Source organism: Nicotiana tabacum, chromosome 7, assembly GCF_000715075.1.
Source record: "Nicotiana tabacum cultivar K326 chromosome 7, ASM71507v2, whole genome shotgun sequence".
NCBI classification, from domain to species: Eukaryota; Viridiplantae; Streptophyta; class Magnoliopsida; order Solanales; family Solanaceae; genus Nicotiana; species Nicotiana tabacum.
This window is the reverse complement of record NC_134086.1, coordinates 142,506,829-142,521,530: the sequence shown is the minus strand read 5'-3', so window position 1 is coordinate 142,521,530 and position 14,702 is coordinate 142,506,829. Positions and strand designations below refer to the sequence as shown.

At 32.5% G+C, this 14,702-nt stretch overlaps 1 protein-coding gene across 1 annotated transcript; it reads left to right on the top strand.

Annotated features, from left to right (window-relative positions):
* The first annotated feature begins 1,658 nt into the window (after nt 1-1,658).
* Nucleotides 1,659-13,728, top strand: LOC107772829 (uncharacterized). The gene is made up of 20 exons (XM_075217788.1): nt 1,659-1,773; nt 2,124-2,224; nt 3,747-3,844; nt 4,484-4,648; nt 4,891-5,002; nt 5,597-6,152; nt 6,676-6,782; nt 7,069-7,311; nt 7,467-7,581; nt 8,272-8,494; nt 8,821-8,865; nt 9,386-9,453; nt 9,582-9,842; nt 9,932-10,099; nt 10,620-10,778; nt 10,909-11,015; nt 11,302-11,544; nt 11,700-11,814; nt 12,505-12,727; nt 13,054-13,728. The coding sequence occupies exons 1-20, from the start codon at nt 1,690-1,692 to the stop codon at nt 13,626-13,628; spliced, it is 3,768 nt and encodes a 1,255-aa protein (XP_075073889.1). The 5' UTR covers nt 1,659-1,689; the 3' UTR covers nt 13,629-13,728.
* The last annotated feature ends 974 nt before the right edge of the window (nt 13,729-14,702 follow it).

Genomic DNA, 14,702 nt, shown 5'->3' with positions numbered 1-14,702 from the left:
TCATTGTATTTCAATGTATCCCGCTGTATTCTATGTATTTCATTGTATTCACTGTCTCGCTATATGCCATGAATGTATTCATATGTTTTTTTAATTAATATAATTTATGTATTCAGATGTATTATATAATTTCTCTGAAGATTGCTACGTTTTTGGGGTATTTTTCGGTTGAGAATCTTTTTTATAACTAAAAAATACAAAATTTGTGTGTTATTGTTGAGTTATATTAGGAGTCTATTATGTTAATTGATTCACTTTCCATTTTTAAAAACAGTGTAATCCCCTATTTCATGCCATGAATACAGTCAAATACAATAATCTGTCCAGCTGTAATCCCATGTTTCACTCCATGAATACACTCGAATACAACAACTGATTAGCTGGATTTCCTTGATTCACGCCTATTTTTGCTATTGTATTCATGAATACAATAGCTTAAATACATCAAATACATCTTATAATTACAAAAAAGGTATCTAAAATCCGTAATATAGCAAATGGTATCTATAGATGACTAATTACTACTAAAAGATAGTGGTTTATGAAATTTATATGGTTCTCTAGCTCTGTGCAAAATAAAATGTCTGACCATTTTCCTATTCAAGAAGAGTAAAGCGCAGAGATGAACATGGTATAAGCACTTTGCATGTTCAGCTTCTTCCAAACTCCTGCTGTAAAGTGAATCATTTCATTGATTCTTAGCGTTCTTTTTCTCCAAGGAATTAATTAATTGGAATTCAAGTGTTTTGTTCTTCCCTTTTTTCTTTCAAAATTAGCCAGTCACATGTATTACTCTCGAAAGGCAAAATATGCAAAAATCACATCCTAAAATCTATATGGCGCCAACGTTGTGTATTTTCTCTTATAACTTAATTGCCTGTTATTGTTCTTTTAAATCTTTAGTTCCAAAATAAAGATTAAATAATCAGTTTATCAATAATATTTCGAGTACCAAAGGATTCAATATTAAAAAAAAGTGAAATAAGGCGTCACTTAGGTGTCTGATCAAAGAATATTAATATTGCAAACATTTGAGTGGAAATGACACCAAATAGCCATTTTTAAGTATGTTGTTTAAAATATATTAATGTATTTAAAGATTAGTCAATTTCACTCAAACTTCAGGACACAACGTCCTATAGTTTAACCCTCAAAATTCAAACTTCACGACATCGTGTCCTAAAGTTCGAAAATTGTGTCCTGAAGTTCGAATTTTATGTCCTGAATTTTAAATTAATACTTCAATAATTCAGGACAGCTAGTCCTGAATTTCAAATTAGCAGCTCAAAAATTTAGGGCACTAAGTCCTGAATTTCCAAATTCAGGATACTTAGTCCTGAAATTTGGATGAATTGGCTAATCTTTTACAATACATTATAAATTGTGAATATATTTTTAATAGCGGGCTTTAAAGTGGCTACGTGTGTTACATAACCCAACACTTGTGCATGCATAGAGCGAAAGTGCTTGCTTGACATGTACTCCAACTTTTTCCGTTTTCAAGAAAACATTTGTATGAGCCTCTTCTCTTCCTTCTTCTTTTTTTGCACTAATAGTAAGCTAATAATGCAAGATTAATCAGTGAAAATATAATATAAAAGTAATGTTATTAATAAAGAAATATGCTATAAAAGCCTATGGTTCCTCTTCTTATTGACAAGGAATTTACTTGCATGAGTACTCTATGCTATGGCTTCTCTCTTTCATTTTTCTCCAATTATCTCCTCACTCTTTCTGATCACTTCTTGCTATGCATTAAATCAGACTCCCAAGGTAAGTTTCTCTTTAATTTGGGAAAATTAGAAGAAGAGATTTCGACTATTTGAACAAATTGCGAATCTGTAAACATATTTATATTAATTCTAGTTGGAATGTACTTTGATCCTGGTATTGTGATATATGAATTTTTTCTCTTTTCTCAAATCATATTGAACAAGTTTTCCTTCTTTGTTTTTGGATTTTATATTCTTTTTTGCCAGCATGCAGACTTCTTAACTAGTGTTTTTCATATTTATTTTATAACTGAAAGGAGTTAAGCATAGAAGATTGTTTATTTTATGTTATCTCTGTTTCAATATTTTCTATCTGCATATAGTATTAAATCCTTCTCCTTTTTCCTTCAGCCTTACATTGTGTACATGGGTAGTCCTTTGAACAACAGTGGAGACAGCGCTGAAATTGCAGAGCTATCTCATCTTCGAATGTTGTCGTCCATTATCCCAAGGTTATAATACTATATATATTTAAACAATTTTTTTGTTTTTATCTTACTTGCACTTGAGTATAATTTCAGATGAATTCAAATCCCTTCCTTACCCAGTAGCGGATTTATGTTATGGGTTATGGGTGTTTGAACACTCATTATTTATATAGAAAAACTAGTAATTCATACAAATATATTACTTGAGCACCTAGTCTCAATAGTAATTTTCAAATAAAAATAGTTAAGTATATATCCATGATTTCTGGATCTACCAATTGTCCTTACCTTTAGCTTCGCCACTATGCTAGTATTTATTATATGATGCTAAATAGCAGCTTGATCCCGGTGCAATCTGATGATATATAAATTAAAGGAACTAAAAATAGAAATTTCCCGTTGGATATTATAAAGATATGAAAGATGAATTTTCTGCTAGTATTTTTAACTGATCCCATTTAGTTTTTTTTTTCCTTTTAACCTTAATCTATATCTATATTTATACTATATTAAAAGCACGAAGACGCTTAGCGAAATATCGTTCGTTTTTTTTACCCTTCCAAAACATATTTTCTGCTGGATAAAATCGTAATTTAAGTAACTTTCCTAAATTTTAGGACTTTAAAATCAACTAAAATTTTGCTTATTAAATCGTTCCTTAATTGATCTAGATACGGAGTCCTAACACATAGGAGTTTAAATTTACCTTATATAGTTTATTTAAATATCTTAATTTTCACAAATTATAAAAATTATGAAGTGACTCCTATGAAAGATGAATTCAAACTTACGTGAACTTGAAGCGAGGGAAAAAACCTAATTTGATATGACTAAAGCATAATTATTTACATAGCGAATACTAAAACTTGAAGAAAAACAGGGTATCATGATAAGATAGACTTTCGATACATGAGCAATATATTTAAGGATTGATGAGGAAACAAATTTCAATATACACAACTACAAAATCTCCAAAAGAAAAGACTACTCCGACTTAATATATATTATAGCATATGATCTAGGTTAAGACAATTAACTGCTCAGAACAAATTAAACTAAGTTAATATGTCCATAGTTTTTCTTTTTTAAGAACTAATTTTACAAAAAAAAAATATTTTTTATTTTATATATTTAGGTTTTTTTTATATTCATTTATCAAGGTACGCGCGCAGCGCGCATAGCCAAAAACTAGTAAGATAAAAAAAGCTTGACCATGCATGCAATGAGACAACCATGAGTTAAAATCTATCAAAATTGTAAATGAGAAAAGGTAAAGCAAAGGAGGAAAAAGATACATTTTAAGATGTTATTATCCCATACGTTTAATTCGTTGATGATGATGATTGTAACTGATTCATCAATATTTCAATATTAATGATAATCTTATTTGTTTCACAAATAAGATTTTCTCCCAAAGAAAAAATTTATACGAGTTTCTGCGCATGTATCTTCCACTCAATAATAAAGGTATATATGCCTTGCTGGAAATTATTTTCTTTTATATATGAGAAACTAAAAATAATATTTCTTTTACTTTTTCGAACAGTGAAGAAAGTGAGAGAATCTCAGTGAGGCATTCCTATCATCATGCTTATAGGGGCTTTTGTGCCTTACTTACAGAGGACGAAGCCACCCTATTATCAGGTAAGATTCTTTCTTTATTCTTTTCTTATTACTTTTTAATTTCTTATAGTGTAAAAAGTATTTAAGTAGAAGAAAAAAAATATTCTAGGTGTTTTATTTTGTTCTTTAAATTTTTAATTTGTATGTTCCCTAAGATCTGAATTCATATTTTGTAGTTTAAGTAGAAGATATAAGAAATCGCTTTTAATTTGGAGTTAATTAACTAATATTTTAGCATACTTAATAAACTTAATTAAAACCTATATACATGAACATTACGCCATTTGTCATCAAAGTAGGAAAAAATATATTAACAAATATATATTATATTTAATTGATTTCTTATACAATCATACTATTTTCGCTATGATTTTGTTTCGCTAGAGTATTATATTAACTTCGGAAATTTATTGGTAATTTAGTATTTGTAAAACCATTAACATGCATCATTGCCTCATTGGTGCATTATTCGACTCTCACAAGATATTAACCCTCCTCTTCCCTTAAACATTTCACTCCCAAAGTAATTAAAAGTGTTGTTGATTTAATCTTTGTTAAATTATCTTAAATTAAGATAGTCGTTTATTTTTGACACACACGATCATTCGTTTATTTCACAAATTAAGATAGTGTATTAACTTTATTTAATTGGAAAAGCAGGTCATGAGGAGGTTGTATCAGTTTTTCCGGACCCCGTACTTCAACTTCACACAACACGCTCCTGGAATTTTTTGGGTCTTGGATCGTCTTATTATTCAAGATCCTCTAGCTATCGCTACAACCATGGTTCATCTTATGACATTATAATTGGAGTTATTGACACAGGTCCTTTTTACTAATAAAATAAATATGTTTCTTTTTATTTTTATTTTTATTTTTTACCTTTTTTGTATTAAAAAAAGCCACTTTGATTTATTTATTCATTAAGCAAAATTGTTGGATTTATTTATTTAATGGAGGGAGTAAAACTTGGATTGTTTATAGTTTCTTCCCCCCCCCCCCCAAACCCCCCCGCTTCATTTTTTTTTGCTTTTATGTAAATTGTCTTAATTACTCTTTATTTTTAGGCATATGGCCCGAGTCCCCTAGTTTTGATGACCAACATATTGGAAAAGTACCATCAAGATGGAAAGGAGTCTGCATGGAAGGATTTGACTTCGATAAGTCAAACTGCAATAGGTCATCACTTTTCTTTCTCCTCTTTTATTTTTCATTTTGGTTACTCTCGACCCCTTTGTCGATTTTTTTCCCCCTTTTCTTTTGGGTTTTCTTTTCTAAAAAGCGTTTGTCTATGAAATTTTGTAAGTTCTTAGAGATTTTTTGAAAATGAGTTCTTTTTAAATTTATGGAATTTTTTTCCTCACTCACAAAACTGTAGTATTTTTTCAAGTGAAACGCATGTCCAAACATAATTTTAAATTCCAAATACCATTTCTCAACTTAACTCCAAATACTACTTTTTCTTAAAAATTAACAACTTTTATTTCGAAATGCCTACTTAATGTTCAACACATTGCCAAGAGTTTATATAGACAATCTTGACTTGGAATAAAATGCCATTTTTACTTTTCACCAATCTCAACATTATGACTTACTCGAAAAAAAGTATCAGTAATCTCATCAGTCATAATTCTCATTTGAATCAAATCCAAATATCTCAGCATTTGAAAATATGATGCGTCCTAAATAATATTGGCAAATCATCAAACCTGACCTATAACGTCACATATTCTCCTGAAAATTAAAGTCTATCTCAAAATCTATATATTGTAGGAAGTTGATAGGAGCAAGGTTTTACAAAATTGAAGATCAAGAATCCAGCTTCACCAAAATACCTAACATTACCACTAAACCATCAAAACCAAATGGAACTCCAAGGGATAAAGTAGGTCATGGAACAAACACAGCTTCCATAGCAGCAGGTGCAATTGTCCCTAATGCCAATTACTATGGCCTAGCAAATGGCACAGCTAGGGGAGGGTTACCTTCTGCTAGGATAGCAACGTACAAGGCATGTTCAGAAGGAAATTGTCAAGGTTCTGCAATACTCAAAGCTATTGATGACGCAATTAAAGATGGAGTTGACATAATTTCCATTTCCATTGGGAGAAGTTTTGTGTTTCAAACTGACTTTAAAGATGATCCTATTGCCATTGGGGCTCTTCATGCTGCTGAAAAAGGAGTTATGGTTGTTTGTTCTGGTGGGAATGAGGGACCTGATCCTTATACTGTTACCAACTCTGCTCCCTGGATTTTCACTGTTGCTGCTTCTACTATTGATAGAAAATTTCAGTCCACCATTGTCCTGGGAAACAATGTCTCTTTGAAGGTAAACATCCTTATTACTCCATCTGCTTTTTTTTTTTCACTTAAACTTTTTGGTGTTTGAGACGCATTTAATATCTGGATTCGCACTACATAGGAAAAATTTAAGTGGGAAATGTTTCCTAGTAGGAGTTTCTTTATTCCAAAGACTCGAATCCGAGAGTTCTGGTTAAGGGTGGAAAAATCTCATCCATCCCACCACATCCCTTGGTGATTATTACTCGATATGTTTTTTTCCTTAATGTGTTGGTTTACTCATTCAGTATTCAGGATCCGTTGATCCGACTAATCCTAAAGCAAATTAAATGGAAAAACACTTTCTATTAGGAGTTATCTCCATTCCCACAACTCAAATCCCGCCACACCTCGGTGGTCTAATCCAAGTGTCTCATTCTATGTGTGACTCTTCTTTTTATATGTTTTAATACGAATAATACCTCTCTATATTTAAATACTTTTTAACATCCAAACCTTAATGTCACACTCTTATAGTTTTTATTATATAACATCTTTGGTTATTCAAATAGGGATCAGGAATAAGTTACAATCCTACTGGTCGCTCTCGCTCCAGAACTTATCCCCTTGCTTTCGGTGAAAACATTCCTTTCCACCCCTCGTTAACTTCTCAAGCCAGGTAATTTTCTAGCTATGTATTTTTCTTTTTATTATTATTTTTTGCTCTCGCTTTCTTTCATGAAATAAGCAAATAATTGATCATACGCATTCAATCAGTTGCATAATTTTATCTTATTTAGAATCTCTAGTAGCCCCTTTGTTCCAATTTAAATGACACATTTATATATACTTGAAGGTCAAAACTACGAGGACAAGAGTTAGCTTCTTAAAATATTTGTTTTCCATTTGATAAGTGCTTCTTGCTCTTAAATTTTGTATGTTCCTTTCTGCAAAAATGCAAGCAGGAATTGTATGCCAGGGTCATTGGATGCTAAAAGAGTTACTGGGAAAATAATTGTTTGTATGAATGATGACTGGACAATATCAAGAGAAATCAAGAAATTGGTTGTGCAAGATGCCAAAGCAAAGGGTCTGATTTTAATTGACGAGGCAGAGAAAAGTTCACCATTTGATTCAGGCAACTTTCCCTTCACTGAAGTTGGAAAGTTGGCTGGGGCTCAAATTCTTCAATATATTAATTCCTCCCAGTAAGAATTTATACCGCTTTTCTCTTTCAAATATGACTTACTATTATTTCTTTACAAAAGATTATCATGCTTTTATCATTATTACAAAATATTATGATAAAAATTCATTTGCACTCAGTGTTTACATCAAACTGTTGAATGATTTATGATTACAGGAACCCATTGGCAACTATATTTCCGGCAAATGAGATTCGAAGGTTTAAGCCAGCTCCAGTAGTCGCAGATTTTTCTTCACGCGGACCCGCAACACTAACCGAAAATATTCTTAAGGTTCTAAACACTCTTCTAGACGTTTCTATAACAACATCCCTATATAATAGCTATTCATTATAAAAGCCGAGATTTCCTCGGAACCGATGATTATGTTATGTTATAATATTTGTTCTTTATAACAACAAAAAAAATATCGGAACAAACGATGTTGTTATAGAGAGGTTTGACTGTACATTAATTTCAAAGCTATTACAGTCAAACTTCTCTATAACAGCCTCGTTTGTTCCGAATATATTTGGATGTTATAGCGAAGTTTTGTTATAGAGAACATATATTATAACATAAAATGAAAATTGGTTCCGGTAAAGCTTGGCTTTTATAGTGAAGTGTTATTATATAGGGATGTTGTTATAGAGAGTTCTGACTGTATATGTATATATTCTTAATTATGTTCAACTTAAACTATAGATTTTACTACAGGCTGGTGGAGGTAAATTATTTATCGACTTATACTAAACTATAGAGAGGTTTTTGACTGTATATTAATTTCCAAAGCTATTATATATATATATTCTTAATTATGTTCAACTCAAACTATGAAGATTTTACTACAAGGTGGTGGAAGTAATTTATAAATTGCTTATCGACTTATACAAAAACAATTATATACTATCAATTTGAAAAGAAAGGAGCAATAAACTATGAGTTTACTACACAATAATATGACCTTTAAAATTTTGTGTGCAGCCTGATATAAGTGCTCCTGGTGTTGGCATATTATCGGCAATGATTCCAATTGTTGATGAAGTGAGTAGTAATCTTTTACCTGAAAAAAAATCATCATCCTTATTTGGCATCACATCTGGAACATCTATGGCTTGTCCACATGTTACTGGAGCCATGGCCTTCATTAAGTCTATCCACCCTACATGGAGCTTCTCAATGATCAAATCTGCAATCATGACAACAGGTATATCACATCTTTTGGCTATTAAATATTTAATATCATTTACAAATCGATGAAAAAAAAGGACAACCCAGTGCACTATAAGCTCTCGCTAAACGTGAGGTTCGGGGAAGAGCCAGATTACATTGGGTCTAATGTATATATATAGCCTTATCTTGCACTTCTGCAAGAGGTTGTTACCACGGCTTAAACCCGTGACCTCCTGGTCAACCTAACTGCTTCATTATTTTCTTTTGCTGGAAAAATGTTGTTTCATTTCCTTTATCTAAGCATTAATTTTCTACTTCAAATTTTGCTGATGATGGAAGTTTCTTTTTCTTCTCAAACAGCAACAATATCCAACAATTTGAGGAAGCACTTGACAAACACGTCAGGTCTTTATTCAAATCCACATGAAATAGTAGTACATGTATCTATTTCTTTCAGCCTTTTAGATGAGCCACTAGCAGGAAGAGCAATGAGCAAACCAAGGAAGAAAACACTTAAAATCCCTATGCAGGGACAGGGAATAGAGGAAAAGACACTTGTATGAGGTAGTATGTAGACTCGCCCACCAGATGATCTCTTAGTTGTCCTATTCTATTCTATGCTCCCATATGTTTTTGTAGTGAGCGAACCATCCTCAGCTTCAAGTAGGTCATGACCAAAGATATGTGAATACTGGTGGCCAAACTTCATCTTACAAATACTGATTTTAGTATTTGCAAGTGAGGTCAGGACCAAAGATCCCAAATCGATCAGAATTTTTTAAAAGCATGCATAACAGGTCACTTATACTGTTAATCTTCGTTTTTGCATTCACAATTAACTATTGAAGGAAAAAGCTCAACTTCTAAATTTAAAAAGGAGTCGTTCAGTAAGAACTAATTCATGCCGTTTTTAGTCTCTTTGCAGCCCAGGCATGTGCATCAAGGGTGATTGCAGTTGAAGCAAGTGAAAAGATGGCAGCTGTGGCAGCTCAGGTCAACAATCTTGCATTATTAAATTGTTATGCTGCTTTCCAAATTTAACAGTTTTATCTTCACATTTTGCAGCTCCAGTATTATTTACTAAATTCCATTACTTTCCTAACTTCTTACTATAATTTTAGATTGCCAAAGACAATAACATTTTGCGGACTGGAAGCGAGAATGAAGGTTCTGATCCGAGCAATGGTGTAATGGAGGTTGTTCAGGGCATGGTTGAAGAGCTACAGAGTACTCAGAAAGTTCAGCCACACAGTGTTGATGTGTTGGTGAGTGAATGGATGGGTTATTGCCTTCTTTATGAGTCAATGCTCAGCTCTGTCCTGTATGCTCGCGATCAATTTCTGAAGCCTGGAGGTGCTGTTCTTCCTGACATGGCAACCATGGTAACTCTCAAAAGCTTTTCTTGCATGTGTTTAACTCATCATTCGTTTCTAGGTTGAAGCTAACCTCTCTCCCCACATAACTTTTCTAGTTTGTTGCTGGATTTGGAAGAGGTGGTACAAGCATTCCATTTTGGGAAAACGTTTATGGGTTTAATATGTCTTGTATCGGCGAGGAGATTGTTAAAGATGCTTCCAGAATTCCAATAGTTGATGTTATTGACAGCTGTGATATAATAACTAATTCAACAGTTCTCCAGGTTTGTCTTTTAATCTGCGTGGAGAACCATGAAAACTTTATTGACCTTTAAATGGTCCTTATTTTAATATCAGTTGTCTGCATTACAGCATATTGGCATCGTCAAGTATTTAGGTTTTAGACACATCATGACAGTCTAAACTCAAATATGTTAATTCCAATATTTGATTAATATTATATTACCTCGGTCATCTTTCCACTCGATTCTAGGATTCACTTGTGTTTTATAAGAAGCCCATAGAAATTGTTTGGGTTTGGCAGGGTATATGGACTTTGTTGTAAATTTTAAATAGTTATGTGGATGTATTGTGTGAAAAATAAGAGACACAAGAGAGTATTGAGTGAAACCGTGAAGACGACTGTTGCTAGAAATGATTTTCTCCCTGGCTTTTCCCCACAGAATTGCTTGCCTCATGAAACAGTGCTTTTCGGGAGGATAACCATTAAACATATTTAAAACTGAGGAAAAATCTCTTTATGATTTTACAATAATTCTCTGACATCTCAGTATACTTGAACAGAACTTTGATCTGGTGACAATGAAGCTGGAGGAGATGGATTTTACTGCTAAGGTTGAACTGGAGCTGAAGGGAAAAACACTTTCTATTAGGAGTTATCTCCATTCCCACAACTCAAATCCCGCCACACCTCGGTGGTCTAATCCAAGTGTCTCATTCTATGTGTGACTCTTCTTTTTATATGTTTTAATACGAATAATACCTCTCTATATTTAAATACTTTTTAACATCCAAACCTTAATGTCACACTCTTATAGTTTTTATTATATAACATCTTTGGTTATTCAAATAGGGATCAGGAATAAGTTACAATCCTACTGGTCGCTCTCGCTCCAGAACTTATCCCCTTGCTTTCGGTGAAAACATTCCTTTCCACCCCTCGTTAACTTCTCAAGCCAGGTAATTTTCTAGCTATGTATTTTTCTTTTTATTATTATTTTTTGCTCTCGCTTTCTTTCATGAAATAAGCAAATAATTGATCATACGCATTCAATCAGTTGCATAATTTTATCTTATTTAGAATCTCTAGTAGCCCCTTTGTTCCAATTTAAATGACACATTTATATATACTTGAAGGTCAAAACTACGAGGACAAGAGTTAGCTTCTTAAAATATTTGTTTTCCATTTGATAAGTGCTTCTTGCTCTTAAATTTTGTATGTTCCTTTCTGCAAAAATGCAAGCAGGAATTGTATGCCAGGGTCATTGGATGCTAAAAGAGTTACTGGGAAAATAATTGTTTGTATGAATGATGACTGGACAATATCAAGAGAAATCAAGAAATTGGTTGTGCAAGATGCCAAAGCAAAGGGTCTGATTTTAATTGACGAGGCAGAGAAAAGTTCACCATTTGATTCAGGCAACTTTCCCTTCACTGAAGTTGGAAAGTTGGCTGGGGCTCAAATTCTTCAATATATTAATTCCTCCCAGTAAGAATTTATACCGCTTTTCTCTTTCAAATATGACTTACTATTATTTCTTTACAAAAGATTATCATGCTTTTATCATTATTACAGAATATTATGATAAAAATTCATTTGCACTCAGTGTTTACATCAAACTGTTGAATGATTTATGATTACAGGAACCCATTGGCAACTATATTTCCGGCAAATGAGATTCGAAGTTTTAAGCCAGCTCCAGTAGTCGCAGATTTTTCTTCACGCGGACCCGCAACACTAACCGAAAATATTCTTAAGGTCCTAAACACTCTTCTAGACGTTTCTATAACAACATCCCTATATAATAGCTATTCATTATAAAAGCCGAGATTTCCTCGGAACCGATGATTATGTTATGTTATAATATTTGTTCTTTATAACAACAAAAAAAATATCGGAACAAACGATGTTGTTATAGAGAGGTTTGACTGTACATTAATTTCAAAGCTATTACAGTCAAACTTCTCTATAACAGCCTCGTTTGTTCCGAATATATTTGGATGTTATAGCGAAGTTTTGTTATAGAGAACATATATTATAACATAAAATGAAAATTGGTTCCGGTAAAGCTTGGCTTTTATAGTGAAGTGTTATTATATAGGGATGTTGTTATAGAGAGTTCTGACTGTATATGTATATATTCTTAATTATGTTCAACTTAAACTATAGATTTTACTACAGGCTGGTGGAGGTAAATTATTTATCGACTTATACTAAACTATAGAGAGGTTTTTGACTGTATATTAATTTCCAAAGCTATTATATATATATATTCTTAATTATGTTCAACTCAAACTATGAAGATTTTACTACAAGGTGGTGGAAGTAATTTATAAATTGCTTATCGACTTATACAAAAACAATTATATACTATCAATTTGAAAAGAAAGGAGCAATAAACTATGAGTTTACTACACAATAATATGACCTTTAAAATTTTGTGTGCAGCCTGATATAAGTGCTCCTGGTGTTGGCATATTATCGGCAATGATTCCAATTGTTGATGAAGTGAGTAGTAATCTTTTACCTGAAAAAAAATCATCATCCTTATTTGGCATCACATCTGGAACATCTATGGCTTGTCCACATGTTACTGGAGCCATGGCCTTCATTAAGTCTATCCACCCTACATGGAGCTTCTCAATGATCAAATCTGCAATCATGACAACAGGTATATCACATCTTTTGGCTATTAAATATTTAATATCATTTACAAATCGATGAAAAAAAAGGACAACCCAGTGCACTATAAGCTCTCGCTAAACGTGAGGTTCGGGGAAGAGCCAGATTACATTGGGTCTAATGTATATATATAGCCTTATCTTGCACTTCTGCAAGAGGTTGTTACCACGGCTTAAACCCGTGACCTCCTGGTCAACCTAACTGCTTCATTATTTTCTTTTGCTGGAAAAATGTTGTTTCATTTCCTTTATCTAAGCATTAATTTTCTACTTCAAATTTTGCTGATGATGGAAGTTTCTTTTTCTTCTCAAACAGCAACAATATCCAACAATTTGAGGAAGCACTTGACAAACACGTCAGGTCTTTATTCAAATCCACATGAAATAGGTGCTGGGGAATTACGCCCTATTAAAGCTCTAGATCCAGGTTTAGTATTTGAAACGACCATGAATGATTACTACAACTTTCTTTGTTATTATGGCTACAAAGAAAACGAACTTAGATTAGTAGCATCAAAGAATTATAAGAATTTCGGTTGCCCAAGAAATGCTAGTACTAGTAAAAAGGAACTCATATCAAACATAAATTACCCTTCAATCTCTATAGAAAAACTTAAGAAAAATGAAGGGGTTGTGAAAGTGAAAAGAGTTGCGACGAATGTTGGTTCTGATCGAAATTCCACGTATACTTGTTCCACCATTGCTCCACCAGCTGGTTTGGTTGTTAGGGTTTCTCCCAGAAAGATTGCCTTTGTGAAAGGAATAAAGAAAGCTTCTTTTGAAGTCTCATTTGATGGTAAGAAAGCATTAAAGGGTTACAATTTTGGGATTATAACGTGGTCGGATGGCTCTCATAAAGTTCAGATGGTATTTGCAGTCAACATTGAATAGTTTTGCAATTTGTATTTTGTAGAGGGAGATATATCATTGCCCTAATTTATAGACCGGAACAAAATAATGCCAATTTTCAATTCCAGTAATGTTCTTATGACCATCAAAATGCAGTCTAATGGTACTTGTAAAAATTTAGAATTTCTATATGGTCAGTGTGCGTTCAATTTTCATTATTTCCTCTCCCTAATCTTTAATAAATCTCTTATTAAAAAAGTGTTCTTATAATCTCTTGAATTTTCTAGCCTTTGCCATTCATGAAACCACAAAGCGTGTGAGGATGGTTGAAAAAGTTCCTAAGAAAAGAAAAAAAAGCTACTACTTAAAAGGAGGTTGATATTTTTGTGAGCTTGGCTCAAAACGGACAATATCACAATATGTTAAAAGTATTTTTAGGCTATTTTATTCCAACAATATGATCGTCTCTTTTCCTGCATTTTTTTTATTTTTTTGAGAATATGTGGTTTTGCTGAAAGTTACCAACAAATAGTGCAAGAAATCACCGAAAATAAACTAAAGTCCACACACCCGTACGCTAGTGAGAGTCAAATAAGTAAATAGTACGGAGTCATATTTTTATGTAACATATATCTTGTAAGTAAGATTTGAAGATATGAATCGACCAGTTAATGGTGTGTCTTTTTTAAAATTATTAATAAATCAAAATGGAACAAACCCCTTGATAACGAAATATATACGAGGGTGTTTGGCTAAGCTTATAAGCTGGTCGAACTGGCTTATAAGCACGTTTTAGCTTATCTACGCGTTTGGTAAACATCGTAAGTACTTATAAGTCAAATGCTTATAAGCTAAAATCAGCCATAAGTCATAAGTTGGTCACCCCCAACTTATGATTTTTCAGCTTACAATCACTTTTAGTTTGACCATGACTTTTACTAGTTTATCCTTAATAATATTTTTTAATTCACGAAATATTTTTCTCAAAATAAATTTTCTGACTTTCTCTTTGTTCCATATTCGTTGTTCATCCTTTTCTTTACAAAGAAACTTTTTAATTTATAATCTTTTATCAAAAAATTAAGGGTATTTTAGTCATTTAAATAAAAGAACAAC

Coding starts and splice junctions, on each gene's coding strand:
- LOC107772829 (XM_075217788.1), top strand. CDS start 1,690: ATGGCTTCTCTCTTTCATTTTTCTCCAATTATCTCCTCACTCTTTCTG. Junction 2,225..3,746: donor TTGTCGTCCATTATCCCAAG/GTTATAATACTA, acceptor TTTTTCGAACAG/TGAAGAAAGTGAGAGAATCT. Junction 7,582..8,271: donor TAACCGAAAATATTCTTAAG/GTTCTAAACACT, acceptor TTTTGTGTGCAG/CCTGATATAAGTGCTCCTGG.